The 27,816-nt window shown below is 44.7% G+C and overlaps 1 protein-coding gene across 6 annotated transcripts in view; it reads right to left on the bottom strand.

Annotated features, from left to right (window-relative positions):
* The window catches only part of TLK1 (tousled like kinase 1), a 281,093-nt gene that overhangs the window by 38,813 nt on the left and 214,464 nt on the right, over positions 1–27,816 (bottom strand). For all 6 annotated transcript variants that reach the window (XM_033947201.1, XM_033947199.1, XM_033947200.1 and 3 more), the window contains exons 12-13: positions 19,605–19,671; positions 2,601–2,698 (exon numbers count right to left, since the gene is read on the bottom strand). In XM_033947201.1, the coding sequence (XP_033803092.1) occupies positions 2,601–2,698; positions 19,605–19,671 (165 nt within the window). The remainder of the gene's footprint in view (positions 1–2,600; positions 2,699–19,604; positions 19,672–27,816) is intronic.

Below are 27,816 nucleotides of genomic sequence, written 5' to 3'. Positions count from 1 at the left end.
AAAAATGACCATTATGGCAGTGTTTTGGCACCAAAAAACGGCCCAAGAGAGTTATACCTAAGTTCAAAAAATTCAGGAAAGAATTTTTATAGGTGTGGAATAGAGAATGACACAGGGAAAAAATCTGTCCCTGTCACTGGACCACTGTCCCCTTCACCGCTCCATCCCCGAACCCGCCGTCCCCATCCCCGTAGCATCCACTCTTCCCTCTAACCACCTCACCGCCCTGAGAATCTCCCTCCCTCTTACCTTCATGGCGTAAAGAAACTTAAGGGAGGGAAGGCGCGCGGTCACCGATCGCGCGCGCGCGGCCCCTTCCCTCCCTCCCTACCTCAGGTGAAATCTACCTCCCTCCCTCCCACCTTCGCGGTGCTTTAGAAAATAAACTGATGCCAGCAAAGCCTGCCTGTGCCGCCCTGCAGTTGCGTGTGTGTGAGCAGAAGCTTCTCCTCTGACGCAACCGAAGTTGCATCAGAAGAGAAGCTTCCGCCCACACACACGTGACTGAAGGGCGGCACAGGCAGGCTTCGCCGGCTTCAGTTTATTTTCTAAAGCGCCGCGAAGGTAAGGGGGAGGGAGGGAGATAGATTTCACCGGAGGTAGGGAGGGGGCCACATGATCGGTGACCGTGCGCCCTTCCCTCCCTTAACTGCGGGGATAAGGCCATTCACCGCTCCATGGGGCAGTGGATGGCCTTGTCCCCATGCCCGCAGTGAGCACTTTCCACCCCCCCCACACTGTTTCAGCGGGTAACTACCACCATGTTATTCTCTAGTGGGGAATCCTATAGAAAGTCCCAGAAATCCCCAAAACTTCAATTACAGAACCCCCCCCACCCTCCAATGTCTCCCTTAGGCTACAATAGCCTGTATTCACAGTTGTGTTGGTGCTTTGCCTATTTTAGCTGAAACTGCAGCTAGGATATGGAGAAGCCCGCTGCATCAGACAAGTATGCAAATGGATCCAAATTCTTATATCTTCAGTCTGTAAGTCAGATCATAAATTGGACTGATACCACAGACCCTCTCAGCTCCACACATGTCGTCAGGGGGGAGGAAAATGCAACTGGCACCTGATTAAACCCTCAGGACTGGCATGGGGGTCACACAGCCTGTGCTCAAGCTCCGGAAACCACCAGGAGTGAGCCTTGCTGCCAGGGGACTAGACCTTGAACCTCCAAAATTGTTAGTGTAGGCTGGTAGGCAGATGCCCTGTAAAAGGGTTGCCCTCCCAACTACAGACTTCTGCCCAGTCTTTGTCTTCTCCCAGGCAGTTGCCCCGGGAAGACTCAAGATCCAGATAAAAACCTGAAAATAACAAATTAGATTCAGAGATCAGAAAGACACCTTCCAAACTGTATGTAGAAAGAGAAACGAGGAGCTATAGCACAGCCCAGTGAGGCAGCAGGCAGAGCTGAGAAAAAAATATAGATGGATGCCTTCTACACAATTCACGCCTAGAGGTGAATAACCCACAGGTTCAAGACTCGTAAGCCTTTTGCACTAGAAGGGGGCCCTTTTATTAGAGTTTAGTGGCCCAAAGATATAAAATAAGACACACAGCACTTAGCATGCACTACGACAGTTAGCTCACACTAAGCTTTAGAGAAAGGGTCCCTTAAATTTGTAACCAAAAGAAAAGAAAGCAGAGAGTCAAATATTCAGGAGGAAAATGAAATACTAAAACTCATAATATGGGGCTAGATCTAGGTAGATGCAAATACAATATAATACAGAATCTCTTTATAGAAAAGGTAGTATATGCCAGCAACAGACTATTAAAAGGAGGCAATACTGCAAAGATTGTATCAATATTCAAGAAATCATAGTATACATATTGAGAAATTCCACCTGGGACTGAGTTAAGTCTGTGATATTAGAGCTAAGAAAGGAACAGTAGCACAACAGCTGGATCTTCATGTTCTTGGATTGTACTTGTGAATCAAAAAGCACAGTACTGGTACAGTCACTTTTAAGCACATTTCATAATGAAGGAATAGGCCTATTAGCTTTCATTTATGTGTGTTTGTCCATATGACTATCAATATGTACTACATGCAGTATGAATATGTTCAGTTTCTGTACCACAATTTTCCTACTTGTTAAAAAACTTACATGACATACTGGATAAATGGATATTACATTTGGAAATTCTGCTCCTCTCTTGAAATTGAGCTCTTGAATAAGAAATTGAAAATCTAATAGAATCAGGCAAACATATGGGACACAATCAGAACACTTATCAATGGCTGTGATTCACTCTGGGAATAAGTCACGTTTCCTCCATGTATTTCAGTTCATGCAAATGCAATAGGTCAACAACTGCCTCTCTTGCTTTTACACCTTTTAAGATTTAATAAAATCTAAAAATAAAGAATATGCTGACAGACCATCTTGCCAGTGATGGATGGTTTGTCTCTACAAATGGAAATGAATTCGTATCACATTCAAATTATGCTTCTTTGAAAAGCTGATTTTGAATTAAAATTTCATCATCTGTGGCTGCTGCTGCTGCTGCTGAATACATGCTACAGCAGATACTATTTAAGGCACCAAGTAAAATCTAGATTTCTAAGACTATTAAAAAAAAAAGTTGCTTACTGCGAATTATCTTCATTGTTTATTCTTTTAAGTTCCCGTATATGAAGATTTCGCACTCTTTCCAAACGTTCAAGTTCTGCTTGGATTTCTGCTTCTTCCTGGAAAAGAACACATTCCCCCTCCAAAATTAATATTGCTACTCCCAAAACACTGGGAACAAAGTTTTTGCTTCTTCAACACTTTCAGGTGTATCTTACAGATTTTGGGCTGTTGATCACAAAAATCACGTTTAAAATATGCATCACATACCGTTTTAACAAAAAAGTACATTTTTACAATTTCTTGTTATACCTCAGGCTAATGCAATTAATTCTTAGACTAATTCTTAATATAGGCCTATTGCTCTCGTTATACCTTACTGGATATAGTATGGGCATGTCCAGGTGCACATTTAGGGCAGGATGAGTAACGTCCATGGAAATGATGCAGTCTGGGCATGGGCTTGATGGATGCTACCTGAAAAGGCTATATAAAAGCAGTTTGCATACAGGGATAACTTCATTACGTGTCTGTTAGTTCAGGTGTATTTTGATGCTTCAAGGTATTAGTATTTATTGTCTATGTAAGCAACTTAATTATTAAGCCAAGTAATTATTAATTGCTATAGGATGATTTATGACAGCAGAAATGTCTCGCCGATGTCGCAACAGCTGTGATACATTCTGCTAAACTTGTGACAAGTACATGCTTAAGCCTCAAAGATGCACCATGACTCGACTTGTTAAGAAAGTATATGAACTGTACTTCGGTTGCAAGATTGGTGATCGAGACAAACCATGGGCTCCTCACATTTGTTGCACAAGATATGCTGTCAATCATAGAGCTTGATCCAAGGTACTCAGAAGTCAATGCCATTTCCTATCCCAATGATATAGTGAGAACAGAAGGATCACTTGACAGACTGTTACTTCCGTCTGACAAATGTATCTGGTTTCTCTGATAAAAATAAAAAAAAATTAATTGAATACCCCAATCTTCCTTCACCCATGAGACCAGTGCCTCATAACAACAGTCTTCCGGTACCAAAGCCACAAGAGAAATGGAGTTTAAACAAAACCAACAAAGAATCTGCAATGCACCAGCTAAGCACTGACTGACATTGATCCTGATTTTGAACCATTTACGTCTCGTGAGCCTCACCTTATACACAGTCAGAATTGAACGACCAGACAAAAACTAAAGCAGGATTATTGGGTTCAAGACTGCTCTCACCGGGTATGAAAATTTCTGCCTTTCGAAGCCGCCAAGATGATTTAACAAATTTCTTTGCACAGATTGAAAACCTCTGTATCTGCATGAACATTGAAGGGTTGTTCACAGTTTTGGGTTGTACGCATGACCCACAAGAGTGGCATCTTTTTATTGATTTTTAAGTGTTAAGACTCAAGGCTGTTTTGTTATACAATGGCAAAGTCTACCCGTCAATATCAATTTGCTATGCTGCACACATGAAAGAAGCATATGAAAACATGGAACTGCTGTTAAAACATATCCAGTACACAAAGTACAACTAGAACATCTGCGGTGATCTTAAAGTAGTAGCTCTGCTACTTGGATATACCAAGTATTGTTGTTTTATTTGTGAATGGGACAGCCATGCTAAAGAGTTGCATTACATTCAAAAGAACTGGCCACTCCGTAAGAATTTGGTTCCAGATTTTTTTGCCTCCTCTTCACATAAAACTTGGACTGATGAAAAGTTTCGTAAAAGTTATGAACAAGGAAGGCAAGTTTTCTTTATCTAAGACAGATGTTTCCAAGAATAACTGATGCCCAAATTAAGGAAGGCATTTTTGTCAGTCCACAGAACAGACACAGCATCAATGAGAGATTTGAAGATCTGTTAGTTGGGCCAGAGAAAAATCACCTGGAAAGCATTCAAAGATGCCGCTGAGAATTTTCTTGGCAGTTGCAGCACCAAACTATATTCAATTGGTTGACAAAGCATACAAAACCATGAAGTGCAACATGTCACTGAAGAAGCACTTTCTATATTCACACTTGACTTCTTCCCCACAAATCTTGGTGCAGTCAGTGACGAACATGGCAAAAGGTTTCACCAGGACATTGCCAATATGAAAAAAAAAAAATATCAGAAAAACTGGAATCCATCAATGCTGGCTGACTATTGTTGGACACTGCCCCTGACCCCATCTCCATAATAATAGTACTACTTGTAATGCAATTTCTTCCATCCATTTTTCACATACACACAATATAATCTTATTAATACATAATGGAAACTACAAAATAAAAAAACCCAAAAACAAAGTATATTGTATGCAGAGAAAATGTTAATTATCATTTATATTCGGGGGGGGGGGGGGGTTCAAAGAAGTCAAGGCAGATGACTTTAAAATATGCAATGTCACGTCAGTAACAACTATAGAAAAATAGACAAATATAGTGTAAAATAAAGACAGCAGATATAAATTCTCAAAATGGACACATTTCGTTCACTAAATTGAAAATAAAATCATTTTTCCTATCTTTGTTGGCTGGTGGTTTCATGAGTCTCTGGTTGCACTTCCTTCTGACAGTGCATCCAATATGTCTTTCTTTCTGCCTCCCACACGCTTCCTCTCTTCTGGATCTCATTCCCTTCCCCAACCAACATCTGTCTCAAGTTTCAAGTTTATTAGTTTTTTATATACCGCCTATCAACATTATCTAAGAAGTTTTACAATCAGGTACTAAAGTATTTTCCCTATCTATCCTGGTGGGCTCACAATCTATCTAATGTACCTGGGGCTATGGAGGACTGAGTGACTTGCCCAGGGTCACAAGGAGCAACGCGGGGTTTAAACCCATAACCCCAGGGTGCTGAGCTGTAGCTCCAACCACTGTGCCACACACGCTTCTCTGTCCCTCCATGAGTCCAACATTTTTTCCTCTCTCATCCCTTGGATCATGTGCAGGATGTTTCACCACTGCCCACCAGCCCATGCCCATTTCTCCTTCTATCACTCCTCTCCAGCACTATGCCACATCTCTCCCTCCATCACTATGTCCAATATTCCTCCCCCTTGCATCCTCTTCAATCTATCCCTCTGTTCCTTCTCCACCGCCATATCCATATTTCTCCCTCTCATCCTTCTCTTCCCCATGCATCTCTAACTTTCTCCTCTCTCTCTCTCTGCCCAATTTTCCTTTCTTCCTTTCCACAAGTGCCACCAACTTTTTTGCTCTCACTCACACTCATAGCCAACAATTCTCTCTTTCTATTCCTGCCCTCCTATGTTTCTATTCCTTCCCTCCTATGTCCCAAATTAGTGCCCCCTTCCTCCCTCCCTTCTGTGTATCATGTTCATGCTACTTCTCTTCCTTCTGAGTCGAGTTTGTGCCCATCCCCTCCCTACCTTCCAGCCATTTTCCCATAGTCGTGCCCCTACAATGCCTCAATGCACTCCTTCCCCCGCCTCCTTTCTCTCTTTGTCCCAAAAAGATTGTGTCCCCTCACTTGTTCAAGCCGCACTCGCTCCATCTGCCTTCAGCGGCTTGTTGGGGGGATGCATAGGCAGCGATTCACATGCTGCACATGGCTGACCCACAAGCCTTCCCTCCGATGTCGGAGAGAAGGTTTCCCGGTCAGCTACGTGCAGAATGTGAACTGTGCCAGCTACATAACCCCCAACAAGCTGCTGGAGTGAGTATGGCAAGGAGGTAACTGGGTACCTCCCCCCGCCGATTTGGAAGGCTTTCCTCTGATGTCAGATGACATCGGAGGGAAGCCCTGTGGGTTGGCTTCGGGAGGGGGGGGGGGGGGGAAGGCAGGGATCCCCAGCAGTGGCTTCAGCAGATAGAGCAGGTAGTAAGGAAGAATCCCCGGTGGCAGCAGTGCAGCTTCGACAGGCAGGCGGGCAGGGAATATTCTCTACAGCGGCCATGCCGCATACCCCCAACAAGCGGCCCGCGTACCCGCGTATTGAGAAACACTGCTATAGAATCTATAAGCCCATCAAATGCTCAAGCAAAGAAATACATTTTTAGAGCTGCTCTATAGTTCTTCTAGGAGAATCAAGCTGAAAAACAGATAGAAGCTCGTTCCAGAGTCCTGGATCTCTGGAAAGATCTCAGTGTGAATGTGCCATACAGGAAACTTCTAGCCTATACTCTTTTGCTAAGAAAAGCACAGGAAGAAAAATATTGCTTGAATAGCAAGCTAAGAGGGTTTCTCCTTTTTTAGGTCCCTTAAATTGGATTCCATAGAGAATAAGCAACCAGTAATTCTGAAAGAGCAATGGGATGACATAGCTGAACTTCCTCACACAGCACATGATCCAAACAGCAGTGTCTGCATACATTGCAGATTCTTAATAAGTGTATGATTAATCCCAGCAAGAACAATCTAAGATAATAAAACCCTAAGCGCGCATGCGCACTCCCACCTGCGTGTTCCGTTTTCCGTGAGCTGTAGGGCAAGAATGCGCATGCGCGCTTCTACTCCCTCCCTCCCTCACTGTAACTTTGCCACCGTAGTTCGCCGCTGTCGTGGCCCCCTCCCCCCCTCTGTGCACCCTTTCCCGGCGCACACGAGAATCTCTCTTTTTCTCTCCGCTGAGGTGGCTGTCGGCCGCAGCTGCAGGCCGCGGCGGCCGAGCCCAGAGCCAGTGTAGATAGCTGAAGCCTAGCTGGAGGAGGATGAGGAGGAGCTGCGAGATCTCCGCAGAGGCAGGAGGTGATGGATTCGGGGGAGGGAGTGGGAGAAGGGAGAGATGTTGGACTCAAGTGAGGAAAGGAGAGAGAGATAGAGACAGATGGATGAGAAGGACAGAGGGGCTACTAGGGGGACCAGGAGAGGTAGGGGATAGGGAGAGATAGACTTCAGGGAGTGTGGAAGGGGCAGGAGAGAGAGATGGTTTTGGGGAAGGACAGAGGGGGGACAGGAAAGGGAAAGATGGCAAAAGGGGTGAAACAGGGTCAGAGAGAGATGGTAGAGGGTGTGAAAGGGGGAAGGGAGAGATGGAAATGGTAGGATCACTGCTGCTTTGGGGCATTGAGGGATGAAAGGTTGGTACTTCAGGACTGCTGCTGCCGCCTCGGGTAAGTAAAGACCCTGTCAGGTGATAAATGCAATGGAGGATCTATGAGGGCCAAAAGGATACAAAGGAAATGGTGAAAGGTGAGGTGGTGGGACTGGGATCAGTGGGAGGCAGGGTCCGGGCATGATAGAGGCAGGGCATGGGTGGGGTCAGAGTCAGGGTCAGGGTATAGATGGGGCTATTCTAGCACCCGTTACTGTAATGAATGTAACGGGCTAAAACACTAGTGTTGCAATAATCCCCTTAACCACTTTCTTTCCCCTTATCCCTTCTACTTTGGACAAACTGTCTTCCCCTCTACACACTCAATGATGCAAGCTGCCACCATGAACCTCAGCTACAGAAAGAACCTAGGAAGAAAGTCCCAGAAGGGAACTGTTCAGTGTCTTAATGAAGAGGATGAATTTCTTAGCATATACCTCAGTGTAGGATGCTTTTCCTATTCTCAAGGTATTTATTTCGCAGCTCTGGGCAGTTAGCCAGACAAGTTCAGCTGCACCCTTCATTCTTTTCCTGATCCCTCCTCTTGCTAACCTAAATACAGGCAGGAACTGCAGCAAGCTAACTAGCTCAGGCCAACAGCCAATTCTTTCTGCCTGCTCTTACTGTACCTAACTACTGTACACAGGGCTAGAATCACTAAAGTCAACGATCGTCACTAAACCTGTTTTCACAGGTTTAGCAACGATCACTGCTAACCAATCCGATTCACTAAATGGCTCACTGCGTGTTTTTCCCCTTATTGCCCATTTTCCGATCTGGCCATGCAAATTAGTAAAATCCCACGCAAAATAGCCAAGCGATTGATTCACTTACATTGCTTGGCTATCTAGCATCAGGTTTTACTGATCCTAAAACCCAATTGCTGTAGACCTGTCCGTAACTGTGTTACCGACAGGTCTGCCTGTTTGTTTGTTTTTTCATTTTTTTTCCAATGGCACAGATATTTTACATGTATTACACAAGTATATATTACACAAGCAAAATATCTGTCCATAAAAAAAAAAAGGAAAAAACCCCTCCATGGTAGCCAACAGCCTCCCCGAACGACACCCGACAATTACACACACCCCCCTTTGACAAATGTGACCCTCCTGCCACAAAGGCGCTCACTGCCTCCCCCCCAAAAAAAAAAAATGGCAGGAGGGATGCCCACTCCTACTTGCCCGGAAAAACCACCCCTCCCCCCTCCCCGAAGAAAAAGGCAGGAGGGATGCCCACTCCCTCCTGCCAGCGGACGCCCCCCTCTACCCTCCCCTCCCTGTCCCATGAATTTGGGAGCAGGAAGTACAGAAAAACAATGGCAGGAGGGATGCCCACTCCTAGTTGCCCGGAAACACCACTCCTCCCCCCTTCCCAAAGAAAAAGGCAGGAGGGATGCCCACTCCCTCCTGCCACCAAACACCTCCCTTCACCCTCCAGACCCTCCTCCCTGTCCCATGAATTTGGGAGCAGGAAGTACTGAAAATACCTCCTGATCCTGCTCCTCCTGTGATGACACTGGGCCTTAGGCCCCTCTCCGGTGCATCATGTGATGAAAGGGAAGGGGCCTAAGGCCCTGAATGGCTCAGACGCCTCAGGCTCCTCCTGTGGGCAGGGCATGAGGCATCTCAGTCAATCAGAGACTTCCTTAGCAAATTTTGTTACCTTTGTGCTTAGTCCCTTTCCAGATCATTTGGAAACTTATATTAAACAGCATAGATTCTTCAATGTGAAAAAAATACTTGTTTGTTTTTAATCAACTTTTGACACAGAAAAGGGATTTTTGTCTTAAGAGAACTTAATTAATTAATAATCCTTGGTAAAGGACCTCAAAAAAAAACTTTTGAAAATCTAACCATATGTCACACAGATCTTAGCTACAGTGGCATTCTTAGGAGGAGTTATGGGGGAAGGGGGGAGAAAACTCTATCCCAGGAACAGCTCATAAGAAGGTACTACTCACAGGGCATCTTCCCATTCTGGCAGTAGCAGCCCCAACTGTACCCAGCACAACTTGCTGATCTGCTGGAGTTGGGCCTTCCTCTATATCACATCCTGCCTTCACGGAAGCTGGAAGTAGGCAGAGAGGAAGGCCCAAAGCTGGCCAGAGAAGAAAATTGTGAAGATTGCTGACAAAAGAGAAAAACCCCTAACAGGATTAAAATCTCAAACTAGGAAAGAGAGAGCGCAGGGCAGGAAATGGGGCTGGATCCTGTCTTCCATGGAAATGAGCAGTGTAATCTTGAGAACGAATTCAAGTAGCCAGGGCTTGAAGAATCTCTTTAGGTAAGCTTGCTGGCCCGCTGAATAATTTACCTGCCTCTAGTAGAGGCAAAGTACCAGATTCACTAAAGGCAGCGATCGTCGCTAACAGGTTTAGTGACGATCGCTGCTAACTGACCTGATTCTCTAAACGGACCACCTCTTGTTTTTCCCCTCAATCGCCCATTTTCCAATCTGACCAAGTCATGCAAATTAGTAAAACCCCATGCAAAATAGCCTTTTTTGATGGGACAGATGGTGCATGTTTAAGTCACGCAGAACATCTGTTCCATTTAAAAAAAAAAAAAAGCAGAAGCCCTGACAGCAGTGACAGGAGGCTGCTTCCCCTGTCACTACTGTTAGGGCTCTGCGCATGTCTCAATCGCTCACTGAGCGATTGAGTCGGTGGGTTTGCGTGCAAATCATTTGCATGCAAACTTAATAGTAAATCAATCGCTGTTGGAAAATCAGCCAGAGAATTGGCCAACAGCGATTGAGTCACTAGTGAATCTAGCCCAAAGGGGAGGCAGCCAAAGGCTATTGCTATTCAGACTGTTGCTATGGTTTTACTGGGTTTAGCTCCAGGATGAAACTTTTGTGCTGCAGAAATATTGTGTATATTGAGAAGTCCTGCATAGCTACCTTTGTTTTGTTATCCTTTGAATCAGTGTGCTAAGCAAAAAGGCTAAGAGGATGCCACATGGAAAGCAAGTTTTTGGTGGAGGTGGGGGGAGGGAGGAAAAGAAGACCAGAGAAATGCCAGACCATGAGGGAGGGAGGGAGGGAAAGGAAAAATTGGAGATGCCAGACCATGGAGGGAGAAATGGAAGGAGGAAAGGAGAGAGATTCCAGGGCATGGGGAGGGAAGGGAAGGAGACAGATGCTAGACCACAGCGGGGTGGAGTAGAATAAGGAAGGAAAGAAGAAGAGATGCCAGAGCATGGGGGAGGGAGGGAGACAGAGATGAGCGAGAAAAATGGAGAAGGTGTAAAGCTGAAATGAATTGTGTATAAAGGATAGAAGGGGAAGGGACAGACAGTTTATGGAAGGGGCAGAGAAAGAAGGCAGAGGTTGGATGGACTGGGCAGAAAAAAGGCAAAGGCTGGATGGAAGAGGCAGAGGCTAGATGGAAGGGGCAGAGAAAGAGTAGATGCTGGACTGAAAGAAGAGTGAAGAGAAGATGAGGCAAGCAGAAACTAGTGATAACAAAAAGGTAGAAAAAATATAATTTTTGTTGCTTTAGAACACATGTGTCAAACACAAGGCCCGCGGGCCAAATCCGGCCCGCCAGGCCTTGCAATGTGGCCCGCACCGCGCTGTCATCACTGCACGCCGCTGCGTTCCATCACAATGACGCGCGGTGACATAGGAGGCTTGTGATCTCACCGGCTGTACTTGCTATCTATCTCCCCCCATCGACCGCCCCCCCAGCCGACCCGCGACCCCCCTGGCCGACCCCCACGACACCCCACCCCCCTTCCCCGTACCTTTCTGTAGTTGGCCAGACAGACGGGAGCCAAACCCGCCTGTCCGGCAGGCAGCCAACGACGGAATGAGGCCGGATTGGCCCATCCGTCTCAAAGCTCCGCCTACTGGTGGGGCCTAAGGCGCCTGGGCCAATCAGAATAGACCCTGGAGCCTTAGGTCCCACCAGTAGGCGGAGCTTTGAGACGGATGGGCCAATCCAGCCTCTTTCCGTCGTTGGCTGCCTGCCGGACAGGCGGGTTTGGCTCCAGTCTGTCCGGCCAACTACAGAAAGGTACGGGGAAGGGGGGTGGGGGTGTCGTGGGGGTCGGCCGGGGGGTTGGAGGTTCTTGGGGGGGGCGGTCGATGGGGGGAGGGGGGTTTGCGTCGAGGGCCTGGGATCCCTCCTGCCCATAATGTAGTGCGGGGTGGGGGTAGGGGGTCGCCGTGGTCAGGAGGGTTTGGGCTCCCTCCTGGCCCGAACAACTAGCGGGGGGGGGGGGGGGTTGCCAGGGCCAGGAGGACTTGCCCTCCTGGCCCGATATTGTCGAGGAGTTGGGGAATCGGCGGGGCAAGAGGGCTTGGGCTCCTTTTTGCCCCGATCGTGTCGGGGAGTAGGGGGGGCAAGAGGGCTTGAGCTCCCTCTTGCCCCGATCGTGTTGGGAGTCGGCGGTCCTTCGGGGTGGGGGTGCAGGTGCGTGCGAGCGGTCCTGCTTGGGGTGAATCGGATGTCGGGGGGGAACTATGTAAAAAAAATACACAGCAGAAGCTGCCAGTTCCTGGCATAAAGTGTAGGCATAAAAATCGCAACAGAATCTGCTATCTGTACCCAGCCAGGCATTTATTGACTGACTTTTTCATTCTAACGCAGATTTCCAATAAACTACATCTTTTACTGCCAATATTGATCCCAAAATGTCCAGGAAAAGAAAAGTTGACGGTGAAGGCAGACAATTTAATGACAAATGGGAAAATGAATACATGTTTGTGCTTAGTGAGGGCAAACCAGTGTGTATATTGTGTTATGAGACAGTGTCTGTGATGAAAGAGTACAATATACGTCGTCATTTTGACACCAAACATAATGTTAAGTATGGCAAATATACTTTGGAAGAAAAGCATAAAATTGTTAAAGAACTAAAAGGCAAACTACAATCACAGCAGCAAATGTTTACAAAGGCTACAGCGAAAAATGATGCTACAGTGAAAGCAAGCTTTATAGTGGCTGAAGAAATTGCCCATACTTCAGGGTGTTTTTCAGAGGGTGCCTTTTTGAAGCAATGCATGCTAAAAGTGTGTGAGAAAGTATGCCCAGACCAGATACAGAGTTTTCAAACTGTCAGTTTGTCAAGAAACACCATTGCAGACAGAGTTCAAGAACTCTCAGGAAATCTATCATCACAGCTGGCCGAACAGGCATGCAGTTATCTCGCTTTTTCACTTGCTATCGATGAAAGCACAGACAACACTGATACAGCGCAGCTGTCCATCTTTATACGTGCTACGAAGACCGACCTCTCTGTCACTGAGGAACTTTTGGATGTAGCTGCCATGCATGGGACGACGACTGGTAGAGATATATTTGAGGCTGTGGAGAAATCTATAAATAATTTTAAATTACCCTGGGAAAAGTTGGTGGGGCTAACTACCGATGGCGCACCTTCAATGTGCGGAGAAAAGAAAGGCTTGGTTGGACTAATGAAGGAAAGAATGCAAAAAAGTCACTGCCACACACCCTTGATTACTTATCATTGCATTATCCACCAAGAGGCTATGTGTGGAAAAGTTCTGGACATGAATGACATAATGACCACAGTCATTAAAACTATTAACTTTATAAGGGCACGTGGCCTGAATCATCGCCAGTTCCAGCAGTTTTTACAGGAGGTGGGTGCAGAGCATGGAGACGTGCCATACCACACAGAAGTAAGATGGCTGAGCAAGAGCGCAGTCCTCAAAAGATTTTTTGAGCTCAGAGAACAAATTGCTCTTTTCATGGAAAGTAAAGGAAAGCCCTTGCCTGAACTGTCGGATCCCGCCTGGCTATGTGATTTTGCTATGATGTGTGACATATGCGAGCATCTCGCCCAACTGAATCTGAAGCTGCAGAGACGCAAACAAGTCATCACGAAGATGTCTGACATGATCACAGCATTCCAGCGTAAACTTCAACTATGGAAGTCCCAACTGGAACAGGACAATCTTGCCCACTTTCCCGTTTGTTTGAGTATCTCAACCACTATTTCTGGTACTTTTCCTTGCAGTCGGCTGGCTACCAAAGTTAGCCGTTTACTAAGTGAATTTGAGCGGCGCTTCTCTGACTTTAGAACACATCACTCAGGCTTTGACATCTTTGCCAATCCTTTTACAGTTGATGTCAACAATGTGCCCCATCACCTTCAGATGGAGATAATCGAGCTTCAGTCTGACAGTGGCCTGAAATCAAGGTTTCAGGATGTTGAAATTGAGGACTTCTACCCTCTACTGCCCCCTGACTCAATGCCAGAGCTCCGACTTCATGCTGCCCGTATTCTATCCATGTTTGGGAGCACCTATCTTTGTGAACAGATGTTTTCAATAATGAATCTGAACAAAAACAAGCACAGATCACACATTACCGATGACAACCTCCATGCTGTTTTGCGGGTTGCTACAGCCCAAGAAATAAAACCGAACATTGACTCATTGATACGGGGAAAACGGTGTCAGACATCTAGCCAGAAAACAAAACAATGAGCATTTTAGGTACATTCCAATATTACTGTTTTGCTTGATACCAATATTACTGTTTTGCTTGATAGCATGTGAGTTGGTTAACAGCACTGTTAAGGAAAAGATTGTTCCACTCATTTTAAATTCACATTTCTGGTTAACATTGTCAGTTTATGACTGTTCAGTAAACCATTCGGCCCGCGATTTAGGCTGGATTTTAGATTTTGGCCCCTTCTCTGATTGAGTTCGACACCCCTGCTTTAGAATAAAGTAGTATTGTAGCTGTATTGAAAAACCTTTATAAATAGAAAATGAACATAATCTTTTTATTGGACTAATTTGTGTATATATAATAATTTTATTTTATTACAATCTTTCAGAGACCAAAATCCCCTTCCTCAGGTCAGGACAGGATACTGTAACAGCAGTACTGTAATAACCTGAGGAAATAACTTTTGGTCTCTGAAAGCTAATTGAAAAATGTATTAGTCCAATAAAATGGAATCTTATTTACATCATTTGTTTTATTTCTGTTTGTTAATTTGTAAAGAGGAGATTGTTATTTGTCATTTTTTTTTTCAAATTTACACAGTTTGGATTTCACCCACACTGCAGCACAGAACTACTTCTACTAAGCTTACCACCAAAATCAAACAAGCATTAAGCAAAGGACACCAAGCGGTCCTACTACAATTTGTATTTCTGCTGCTTTCGACTATATCAACCACCACCTACTCCTAACTAAACTCAATAACATAGGCATTGTGGGCGCAGCATTTAACTGGTTCAAATACTTCCTATAGAACAGGACCTACCTTGTCTGGAAAGATGAGGTATTCTCAAGAAGCTGGCAAGCTTCAGTGTTCCCCAGGGATCTCCCCTCTCCCTAATACTCTATAACATGTTCATGAGTTCCCAAGTATCACCTTCAGCAACAAGTGCCTATCATATGCAGACACCATTCTCCTTCTCATCCCCCTGAGAATAGCTAATAGCATAGACAAGATATATATGTGGGCTATGCTTAAAAAATTAAAACTGAACACAGCAAAGACCAAAGTACTATGGTTTCACATCTCCCTGCAAACAGTCCCTACGGCTGTCACCCTACTCTCAGGAACCAAACTGGATACTGACAAAATTTCAAAATTCCTGGAGTCACATTGGACTCTACCCTTTCCTATGAACCCCAAATCTTCAACTTATGGAGAAAAAAACCTTCTATAGCATGAGACAACTCAGACTAATCAGATCTTTCTTCCCTGAACATTATTTCGCAATTCTAACATAAATGTTGATACTATCTGAATTGGACTACTGCAACTCCCTTTATGAAGGAATAAATTCCACCCTTATCCACAAACTACAACTAATTCAACACATGGCAATGACTTATCCTCAAACTAAGAAAATTTGACTCCATATCACCTTATTTCAGCAGTCTTCATTGGCTGCCTATCTCTGCATGTATTAACTTCAAAATATTATACATAATGTACTATATCTTATATGCAAGCTCCACGGAACCTCTCATAAGCCTCTTCATCAATTCTTGGTCCACTTCAGCCAGAAACATCAATAAACTATTTCTGATCCTTCTATCACCAAAAGGAATCAAAATACAAGTGCATATTTAATACATTTATCATCTACATTGGCACAAAGACCTGGAACAACCTCCCAACTATCAAAGCAGAACCTTATTATCTTAGATTTTGAAAGAAACTAAAAGTTCTTCTCTTCGAGACAATATACTCCATTGACAATCGATAGAAAGCGCACCAACAACAATGAACTTCATAACTCCAATCAGAGCAAACGGTACCTCTGTCTCCAAATCTCCCTTGTAACAGCTCTAAGAACATAAGAATTGCCGCTGTTGGGTCAGACCAGTGGTCCATCGTGCCCAGCAGTCTGCTCCCACGGCGGCCCTTAGGTCAAAGACCAGTGCCCTGAGTCTAGCCTTTCCTGCGTATGTTCTGGTTCAGCAGGACCTTGGGGCGATAGTGTCCGAAGATCTAAAGGCGAAAAAACAGTGTGACAAGGCAGTGGCTGCTGCCAGAAGGATGAAGGCTGTATAAAGAGAGGCGTAGCCAGTAGAAGGAAGAAGGTGTTGATGCCCCTGTACAGGTCATTGGTAAGGCCCCACTTGGAGTATTGTGTTCAGTTTTGGAGACCATGTCTGGCGAAGGACGTAAGAAGACTTGAAGCGGTCCAGAGGAGGGCAACGAAAATGATAGGAGGCTTGCGACAGAAGACGTATGAGGAGAGACTGGAAGCCCTGAATATGTATACCCTAGAGGAAAGGAGAGACAGGGGAGATATGATTCAGACGTTCAAATACTTGAAGGGTATTAATGTAGAACAAAATCTTTTCCAGAGAAAGGAAAATGGTAAAAACAGAGGACATAATTTGAGGTTGAGGAGTGGTAGATTCAAGAACAATGTTAGGAAATTCTACTTTACAGAGAGGGTGGTGGATACTTGGACTGCGCTCCCGAAAGAGGTATTGGAGAGGAAAACTGTGACTGAGTTCAAAGAAGCGTGGGATGAACACAGAGGATCTAGAATCAGAAAATAATATTAAAAATTGAACTAAGGCCAATACTGGGCAGACTTGCACGGTCTGCGTCTGTATATGGCCATTTGGTAGAGGATGGGCTGGAGAGGGCTTCAATGGCTGGGAGGGTGTAGATGGGCTGGAGTAGGGTTTAACGGAGATTTCGGCAGTAGAAACCCAAGCACAGTACCGGGTAGAGCTTTGGATTCTTGCCCAGAAATAGCTAAGAAGAAAAAATTAAAAAATTTAAATTGAATCAGGTTGGGCAGACTGGATGGACCATTTGGGTCTTTATCTGCCATCATCTACTATGTTAATATGCTACTTTAGGAACTTGTCTAACTTTGTCTTGAATCCCTGGAAGGTGTTTTCCCCTATAACAGCCTCTGGATGAGAGTTCCAGATTTCTACCACTCTCTGGGTAAAGAAGAACTTCGTTATTTGTACGGAATCTAGTCCCTTTTAATTTTAGTGAGTGCCCTCTCGTTCTCTCTACCTTGGAGAGGGTGAACAACCTGTCTTTATCTACTAAGTTTATTCCCTTCATTATCTTTAATGTTTTGATCATTTCCCCTCTCAGTCTCCTCTTTTCAAGGGAGAAGATGCCCAGTTTCTCTAATCTCTCACTGTACAGCAACTCCTCCAGCCCCTTAACCATTTTAGTCGCTCTTCTCTGGACCCTTTTGAGTAGTACTATGTCCTTCTTCATGTACGGCAACCAGTGCTGGACACAGTATTCCAAATGGGAGTGTACCATGGCCCGGTACAATGGCATAACCTTCTCTGATCTGTTTGTGATCCCCTTCTTAAATCATTCCTAGCATTCTGTTTGCCCTTTTCGCCACCGCCGCACATTGTGCGTTCGGTTTCATTGACTTGTCTACCAGTACTCCCAAGTCTCTTTCCTGGGAGGGGGGGGGGTCTCTCCAAGTACTGCACCAGACATCCTGTATTTGTGTATAAGATTTTTGTTACTGACATGCATCACCTTACACTTATCCACGTTAAACCTCATTTGCCATGTCACGGCCCATTTCTCGAGCGTGTTTATGTCATGTTGCAGGTCTTTGCAATCCTTCTATGTCTTCACTACTCTTAATAACTTTGTATCGTCTGCAAATTTAATCATCTCGCTCGTTGTACCAATTTCCAGGTCATTTATAAATATGTTGAAGAGCACAGGTTCAAGCACCGAACCCTTGGCACTCCACTCATGGCGCTTTTCCAGTCCGAGTATTGTCCATTTACCCCCACTCTCTGTTTCCTATCCGCCAACCAGTTTTTAATCCACGTATTTCACCCTCGCAATTTTTCGAAGTAGTTGTTCATGCGGGACCTTGTCGAACGTCTTCTGAAAATCCAGATATATAATGTCGACCGGGTCACCCTTGTCTATCTGCCTGTTTACTCCCTCGAAGAAGTGAAGTAAGTTCATCAAGCACGATCTTCCTTTGCTGAAGCTGTGCTGGCTGGTCCTCATCAGATTGTGTCCATCAGGGTGATCAATGATGCGGTCCTTTATCACTGCCTCTACCATCTTTCCTTGTATTTTCTCCCTCCTTTTATGCTGTCTGCTTAACTACCACGTTTGTCAACACGCATTCTTCTTGATCTGTACGTCGCCTTGAACTTAGTTAGGTATATAGCGACTCACAAATTATAGATTAGATCTTTTTATTTATATTTTGCACAGTATTAGAGGTCATGCATCACTGTTTCTAATTCTGTGGTATTGTACTGTATGCAGAGTCTGTCTTCTTGGCGGTTCAGTTTTAATTTTTGTCTACTTACTTCTAATTTTAGTTTGTAATACCTTATTCCACACTGGGCAAGGGTGTATCTGTGTTCTATGTGTATGAAAAAGACATGGTTTCCTGTTAGCACTGACTGCAAAATTGATCTGTACTAATCTGGCTTGTTTAGTTTTATAATGGGTATATTGATGTTCTAGTGCTCAGTGCAGTGTTTAAAATGTTGACTTTTCCTAGGCGCACCCTTGTTGTGTGACTTGTGGATTATTACTAAAAATAATTTTTTTATTTAGAGGAGGGTGTTAAAAAGATGATCGGCCCTAGGTGTCAAACATGCTAGATACACCACTACTTAGCCATGCATTTGATACTATTAAAGAATGCCTACAAACAGGACTGTATTTACATATAAACTAGTAATGGTAATGAAAACAGCAGATCAGCCAAAGCAAAGTCCTTTGTTCAAGGAACTTTATTATTGTGAGGAGACACAACACATAAAAAGACTTAACAGGCTATGTTTCGCCCACACAAGGGATGCATCAGGAGCTAAAGGAAACCAGATGGTGTCTTAAAACAGCAACACCAGCCAGCCAGATAACAATGTTCCACAACCAGAGTCTGGAATTTATATATAAGCTAGACGAGAAACAGCTTAGGACCTCACATGTCACCAACATGAAAAACTATTAAACCTAACATTTACTTCCTACTTAATTTGGGGGGGGGAGGGGGATGGAGGGCACCTTTTAAAGGTTACAGCTTAAGGACCACAATACTCATAAATCCAGATTGCCAAAAGATTAGCAAGATATGTCACAGCTTTGTATAAGTGATTAGTGGTTAGAGCTGTGTGTTCAATCCCAGCTTGCTCTTTGGGACTCTGGGCAAGTTACTTAATCCGCCACTGCCCCAGGTACCACAGTTAGATTGTGAGCCTGCTGGAACAAGATAGGGAAAATACTTAAGAGTACCTGATTTCTATTCAATGTTTTATAAACCACTTTGGGTGAATCCCTTCATGAAAAGGTGGTTAGTACTCAAGTCCTCCCCAATTTATCATATGTACCCATATAACCAAACTTTTTTCTAAGACTACAAATTTTCATTGAATAGAAATTTAATTTATTGATTTGTAGTTCCCTGGGTTGAATTCTCTTTCTGTCCTTAAAATAACATTTTAAGCACATTATTTGTAAGATTATTTTACTTTTTCCACCAAGATGCTTACCTTTTTGAGATGTCCTAGTCTAAGTTTGAAAATTTCTTCTTGTTCATGGTATTCTGCAAGGGTTAACCTGATAAAAGAGAAAAAATAAAAGAATAAGATTAGCCAATTTATGAAAAGCTAAAGAACGCTGAATTATATTGCCTGAAAAAGCCATTGTAAACATAAAAAACTGAAGGCACAAAGACTATATGGCCTATTCAGTATGCTCATCCTAACATCTACCATCACCAACAGGCCAGTCTCATGGCCTGGGGTTAGTAAACAGCTCTAAGGCATGGAAAACTCAAAAGCTCTGCAGAGACAGCATGCTCTGAGTCTGATATTATGATGATAACCTCAGCCAAACCATGAATGGAAGTGACGGTTCATCTCAGAGGAGCTCTCTCTCTCTACTCCTTAGGCTACAAATAGATCATATGGTGCCCAAGAATACCTTTTTTGATCCAGTTCATTTCCTCCTGCTTTTTTGGGCCTCCAGATCAATCAGAACAAGTCCTTACTAGGGCTCAAGCACTGTAAGCCTTTATGCATAGTTACTTGGAGTTTTATTATATTTTTAACTTACCCTTCTTTTGTTCAACCCAGTCATCAAAGCAACAGTCCTTAGCTAACGACTACAACAGTTCCCTCCAGAACCTGACAAAAATGTACCTAGTATCTAGTCCATGGGTGATAAGTATTAGAGAATGACACGGGGAAAAAATCTGTCCCCGTCACCGGCCCACCATCCTCTGCACCGCCCCGTCACCGCCGATCCCTTCACCGCCCCGTCACCGCCATCCCTTTCACCGCCCCGTCACCGCCACTGCCATCCCATTCACCGCCCCGTCACCGTCCCCGCTGCATCCATATAAGCCTTTTTCCTTTCACTCCCTCCTTCCAATTTGAGCCGGGAACACTAGCGATCGCACGGTCCCCGCGGCCACTACCTGCCTGCCCGGTCGATCCTGGTGTTTGGCCGGCTCTCTCCCTTCTTCTCACCTTGGTTTGTGGGTTTTCTTTTTCGGCAACCTGCCCGCTTTCCCAGGGAGCCGCACACGCGCGGCTGCTCAGTGTTCGATCTTCTGCTCTGCTGCAACTTCCTGTTTCCGGTTGCGTCAGAGCAGAAGATCGAGGCTGAGCAGCGGCGGGTGTGCGCGGCTCTCTGGTAGCGTGCGGGTCGCCGAGGAGGAGGATCTGCGGACTGGGGTGAGGAGAGGGGAGAGAGCTGGCTGGACACTGGAATCGATTGGGCGGGCGGGTGTGAGCTGCGGGGACCGCGCGATCCTTCATGCCTCACTGCGGGGGACAAGACCATTCACCGCCCCGTGGGCGGTGAATGGCCTTGTCCCCGTCGCCGCAGCGACTGCTAGTTTTCTTCCCCGTTTTCGGCGGGTGACCCGCGGCTAAAATGCGGTGGCCGCGGGTAAACCGCCACCGTGTCATTCTCTAATAAGTATATAATTTGATAGAAAGGGGAGGTTCTGTGTAAGCAAAATAATAGACATTTCTTAATATCAAGAAATGTATATGGGGGAAGCCACTGCTTGCCCTGGGATCAGTAGCATGGAATGTTGCTAATATTTGGTTTTTTGCCAAGTACTTGTAACCGGAATTAGCCACAGCTAGAAAAAGGATACTGGGCAAGATAGACCATTGGTCTGACCTAGTACGGCCATTCTTATGTACCTTTCTGAGACTCATGCTGTGGACACAGTGTTAATAGAACAATCACTTGAATCAAAGGGATTGTAAAACTGACCGTTAGTACAAAGTTCGGAACAGTTTTTATGTTTAAGCAATTTTTGTTGTTGACAACATGACATCAGAAAATTCACAGAATAGAGACAAAATCAAGCAGTAAACAGTGGTGTCTAGATCATCAAGTTTCCATAATATCAGTTATCAAAATCCTTCTCCCCCCCCCCCTCCCTTAGCATAATGTTTTGGGTATAACAATTATCAGGAGTTGTACGACATGATTGTATTAATCCCCCCCCCCAAAAAAAAAAAAAACCCTTCCTAATCTTTCCCCATTAAATCTTATATGTTCAGTAATCATTCCCTCTATATTGTCCTACTGTCCCCCCGGTAGGCTTCAGAACACTAGGGTACAATTGCCAAACTAGTCCAATCCTTACCATTTATAGGGTAACAAACTTATAAGATAAATAACTGTGTGCATATTTACACCCTGAGATGCAATTACAATCAGCAAAATTATAGTACATTACCTCAGCCTCCCTTCTGTGTCATTTATAACAATATACCTTAAACAAATAAATGCTAACAGTCTCCTCTCCACCCCTTCCAAGCCTATACATCAGACACCCCACCTTTCTCTCCCACCATCCCACCTTTATCCCATCCCTACCCCATCCTCATTACCAGAATGTGCCATATCTACCATGATTGAACAAACTACAAACGATATCATGACATTACATTTAGTAACAAACTATGCCCTCTCAAATAGCCAATTGATTCTGCCAATGCCAGAAGGCTGGGGGATCCACTACTGTCCAATTTTGCAAAATGCACTTTCAGGCCAGTAAGTACATTTTCCAATAGAGAGCCAATTATCCCCCTTTTATAGGGCCATACACCTCCAGCAAGTCTAACACCAATTGTAGGGACGGCCTATCATTCCAGACATGTAAGTCACTACGTGGTGCCAAACTCACTGTACAACAGGGCAGGTCCAGAACGCATGCCCAAATGTATGGTCCATTTGCCCACATTTAATGCAGGTACATGTCTGGATGACCCCACTATAATATAGCTGTTTTTATGTGAAATAGGCCCGTAATATCATTATATAGTAGGTTTCTCATAACCAGACACTCTGCATCAAGGTTAGTACAGATCTAAGAGTGCGCACCACATCCCAATGTCCCAAGACTACCTGCAAATCAGTTCCCAAGTTCCCAGCCACTGCAAAATTTGGTAAAGTCTTTATTTGGCAATAATAAGTGAATGCTTATGTGTAGTTGAGACACTAAAAGTCCCCTTCCCTTCTGCAGCAAAAAGCTACCAAAGCTTAGTCCCTAAATGCTGTGCTCTGTTGAGAGTTATGACATATTGCACTACTTGATGATGAGCAAATTGAGCTCCCCAGGTGGTGTCACCCACTACCATCCTTAGGCTTTCATATGGCTTCACAGTACCTTCCTCCCCCAATATGTGTTCTAATGTGGTTACTCCTGCAGCCTCCCAGGCCCGAAAAACATTATTTTCCCACCCTGGCAGAAAAGTAGGGTTACCCCTTAGAAGCAGTAAATCAGTTACTCCTAGATCTCCTCCCAAGAGCTTTATAATCCAATGCCAAGCATCCTGCAAAGAACGAAATAAAAGACTGGTCCTAAGAATAGAATAGAATCATGTGTAGCAAAGCATAACTATTATAGGGAGCATAAAATTCCTGCTCCACCTGGAGAGGGGTCTATGTTTGTGTCTGAGTCCCCCAAATGTTGCAACAGGCAAGCGTAATTATAAGCTTGTACATCTGGCAACTCCAGACACTGCCCCCCCCTGCCAACTTCCTAACATCAACTGATAAAACAATTTTGATTTCTTGAATGCCCAACAAAAACTGGTTAGCGCTCGATTCAGCAGTCTCAGATCTTTCTTTACCTGTTAATCTTAATGGGAGGGTCTGAAACAAATAGAACCATTTCGGTGGAAGTGTCATCTTAATTAAGCTTATACAGTCTAACAGGGAAAAGGGGAGAGCCCTCAAAGCCTCCAACACTGTTTTCATTTTATGCAGCAGTTTCTCAATGTTCAATCAGTATATTGCTGGAGTCTGCATTAACATCAAGACTCCCAAATAAACAAATGCCCCGTCTACCCACTTCAGTGGGAATTGATCCCCCCATAATGCTTGCACTTCCTCCAAGGAGGGAAGTGCTTCAGATTTCTCTAGATTTTGTTTTAGCCCCACATAATCCCCATATTCGTTAACCACTTCCAATAAGGAAGCCAGGGATGTCTTAGGGTGCATGAGCAAGTCATCTGAAAATGCTAATTTAAATGACATGGTACCAATCTGAATCCTCTGTATCGAAAGGCATGGCATAGATATCCCGTATAAGCGGGTCCAGGCTATATACAAATAATAGTGGTGAGAGCAGGCAGTCCTGTCTTATACTACTACATATCAGAAAGCCCTCTGATTCATACTCATTGATCACAATTTTTGCCTATGGTGAGGCATATAATGTCCTGATCGCCGGAACAAAGAACCCATCAAATCCATATGCTGTTTATGATGCATATAAAAAAAATCCTATTTAACTCTGTCAAATGCTTTTTCAGCATCAAAACTGATCAATACTGAGGAACTGTTCTGGCAGACCCTTTGCTCCAGCGACAAGAGAAGTTCTCTCACATTCTTGGATATCGTCCTACCTTTCACAAAGCCTACCTGGGAGTCATGTATAAGTGCCAGTAACACTGAATGCCATTCTATTGTCCATAATCTTGGATAGCAATTTAACCTCTATATTCAACAATGAGATGGGTCTACAGGACTCCGCCAATTCCGGATCTCTTCTCCTGAAGGCTTCAGCTTTAACCATAACATTAAACATACTGGTGAGCAGTTGTATAATCTCTTCCCCTATGATTTTGCAGAATTCTACCCTCATCCCATCCTCCCCGGGCACTTGTATCGAAGGGCTATGCGTTATCGCCCAGTAAATCTCCTCAGGTGAATTCAAGCGCTCTTTGTTCCTGGTTGTGATGCGGGGCAAATGCAAGCTATCCAGATAGAGCAAGGCTGGCACCCCCTCATCTGTTGGTAGGCAATACCTGGACTGTAGGTTGGGACTGAACACCTAGCGTATGGAATCCGGAAGGGACATAACAGAATAGGCCATTATTTCCTCCTAGAACTAGAACTGTTACAGAACAGGACCTGAGAGTAATCATTAGTGAAGATATGAAGACGGCCAATCAAGTGGAGAAAGCTTCATCCATGGCTAGACAAATGCTTGGTTGCATATGGAGAAGTTTCGTCAGCCGAAAGCCCGAAGTGGTAATGCCACTGTACAGGTCCATGGTGAGACCACATCTGGAATATTGTGTTCAATTTTGGAGGCCACACTATCAAAAGGATGTGCTGAGAATGGAATCGGTTCAGCGAATGGCCACTAGGATGGTCTCAGGACTCAAGGATCTCCTATATGAAGAACGCCTAGGTAAGTTGCAGCTAAACACTCTCGAGGAACGCAGAGAGAGGGGAGACATGATAGAGATGTTCAAATATGTTACTGGCCATATTGAGGTGGAAGAAGGCATCTTTTTCCTCACAGGACCTACGGCGACAAGAGGGCATCCGCTAAAAATCAGGGGTGGGAGATTTCATGGTGATACTAGGAAGTATTTCTTCACCGAAAGGGTGGTTGATCGATGGAATGATCTTCCACTTCAGGTAGTAGAGGCCAACAACGTGCTCGATTTTACGAATAAATGGGATAAACATGTGGGTTCACTTCGAGGAAGTGCTTAGGGGGGTGGGTTATTCGAGTGGGCAGACTTGTTGGGCCGACGGCCCTTTTCTGCCGTCATACTCTATGTTTCTATGTTTCATTGCTACTGCCCCCTCACTTATTAAAGTGGTCTTGAAAAGTATGGTCTTTATTCCTTTCTTGAACTTTCTGGTGTGCTTTTCTAGATTTAATTCCTTCAGAATTGAGTTCTACCTCCCACGCCAGCCCAACTTTCTCTCCCTTGACAGCTACTGGTGCTTTTCTTCTTGAGGCAGCTCCCAGTAGATTTACTCTTTAAACTTTTTTTAAAAAGTCACACCTCTAAAGGATGTCAGGGGAGGGGGGTGGAGCCCACCTCCCACACCAGCCCGAATTCCTCTCCCTTGACAGCCAATGGTGCTCTTCTCATTGGGGCAGCTCCCGGGTGGCAGTGGCACTGCCCTGTACACCTTTTAAAAATCTTGGATTCTCTACAAGAAGAACTGTTCTAGCAATTGGCAATGGAACCCACACTGGATGGGGACATACTGGACTTAGTGCTTACAAACAGGGAAAGTGCTTCTGATGTTATAGTGCGTGATCATCTGGCATGCAATGATTATTGCATGGTGCAGTTTAATCTTCAGGTAGCAAAACAGGTTGAAAAGGTGACAGCAAAAGCTAAAAGGATTCTAGAGTGCATAGGGAGAGGTATAGTCAGTAGGAAAAAGGAGGTATTAATGCCCCTGAATAAGACTTTGGTGAGACCTCATTTAGAATAATATGTACAATTCTGGAGGCCATACTTTCAAAAAATATATAAACAGGATGGAGTCAGTCCAGAGAAAGGCTACTAAAATGGTTGATGGTCTTTGTCATAGTGCATATGGGTACAGACATAAAAATCTCAATATGTAGACTTTGGAGAAAAGACAGGAGAGGGGAGATGCGATAGAAACATTTAAATACCTACATGGCATAAATGCGCATGAGGTGAATCTTTCATTTGAAAGGAAGCTCTGGAATGAAAGGGCATAAGATGAAGTTAAGAGGTGATAGGCTCAGGAGTAATATAAGGAAATATTTTTTTATAGAAAGGGTGGTTGATGTGTGGAATAGTCTCGGTAGAGAAAGTGGAGACAAATATCATGTCTGCATTCAAGGTGGTATGGGATAGGTACATGGGATCTCTTAGGGAGGAGGAGATAATAGATGCTGTGGATGAGCAGACTGGATGGGCCATTTGGCCTTTATCTACCATCATATTTCTCTGTGCTCTAAGACCACTCTTTCCCCCCTCACCCAAACTTAAGGAGCCAGATATCTACAATGAAGACAGAGCTAATGAACAGATAAAACCAAAGTTTACATCCAACTGGAGGGGCTGAACCAGAACAGCAGTAATGTCTGCCTAGACCACAAACTAAAAAATACTATATAAACCTTGGAGCTCAAAATCTATAGTAGGGGCCTCCTTCAGAGGGTCTCCTTAAGAGGAACCTAGGTTGGGTGCTCCTGGAATCAGAGAAGCGATCTTGAGCCCCTGTTATCCAATGTCCTCAAGCCCCACAATTTCTAAGGAGACAAGAGGCACAACTATGCTCCTGAAACACTACAGGAATACCACACCTGTTAATTTGTAAACAAACTTAAGATGGCCAATCCCTTAACTTCCTTCAACATCCCAGATAAAATGGACCCTTGAGTGGCCCAGGGGAGATTGAATGAAGCTATAATAACAAAGCTGAGAATATGAAGGGATTAGCATAGGGAAGGCCATCGGTGAGGGAGAAATAACAATCAAGGGGAGGGTAGAGTAACGGATTAGCATTACCTTTAGTTAAGGATTTTCCTGTGCGATACATGGCTCAAAGCATTGCATTTAAACCAGAAACACAAACTTCCATTAATGTAAAACTGATCTATAAATACCATATTATTTGCTCTATAAGACACACTTTTTTCCCCCCAAAATTGGTTGAAAATAAGGGTGCGTCTTATAGAGCGAATACCCCCCCCCCCCCCCCGGACCTTAATTCCTTCAGCGGTCTAGTGCTGTAGGGCAGGAGCTTTAGCCTCCTTCCCTTTCCTACGGCTGACTCCCTCTATGTAGACACTGCTTTCTACAAGCTTACCCTCAGCGCCACTCCATGACGGCACGGAGGAAGAGTTGCTGAAGCACGTCTCTTCAGCTCCCTGATTTTGGAACTGGTGGGGGAAGGCAGCATAAAACCACCACAGCAGACAAAAAAAAAGTTTTCAGCTCCAGCAGCACTGTAGAAAAGGGAGAAGGACCTCTGACAGTGCAGAGGTTAAATACTGCCACTGCCCTGCTTGAAATGTGAGGACTCCCATTGACATAGGGACTGGGAAAGAGCCGGCGAAGCAGCAACATCTCTCTTCAGGGCCCTTCCTCCATCTAACTCCCGTGGCTCAGGACAAGCCAGGAAGCAAAATGCTCGCACCTGCCTTCTGCACCGCTTTGACTCTGATACAGTTTCTGACTGACGCAGCATCAGAGACAAAGCAGTGCAGAAGGCAGGTGCGAGCGTTATGCTTACTGCCTTGTCCTGTGCCGCGAGAGTCAGCTGGAGGAAGGGCCCTGCTATTCGGGAGTCAGCTGGAGGAAAGGGCAGGAGGCTGAAAGCTTCTGCCCTACAGCGCTAGACCGCGAGAGGAATTGAGGTAAAGGGGGCCTGCCTGTCTTAGTGTGGGGGCCCTGTTGGGAGGGGGGCCCTGCCTGCCTGACCTGTGCCCTGTCC

Source organism: Geotrypetes seraphini, chromosome 5, assembly GCF_902459505.1.
Source record: "Geotrypetes seraphini chromosome 5, aGeoSer1.1, whole genome shotgun sequence".
Taxonomy (NCBI): Eukaryota; Metazoa; Chordata; class Amphibia; order Gymnophiona; family Dermophiidae; genus Geotrypetes; species Geotrypetes seraphini.
The sequence above is the reverse complement of the archived record's forward strand: the minus strand, read 5'-3'. Positions and strand labels throughout refer to the sequence as shown.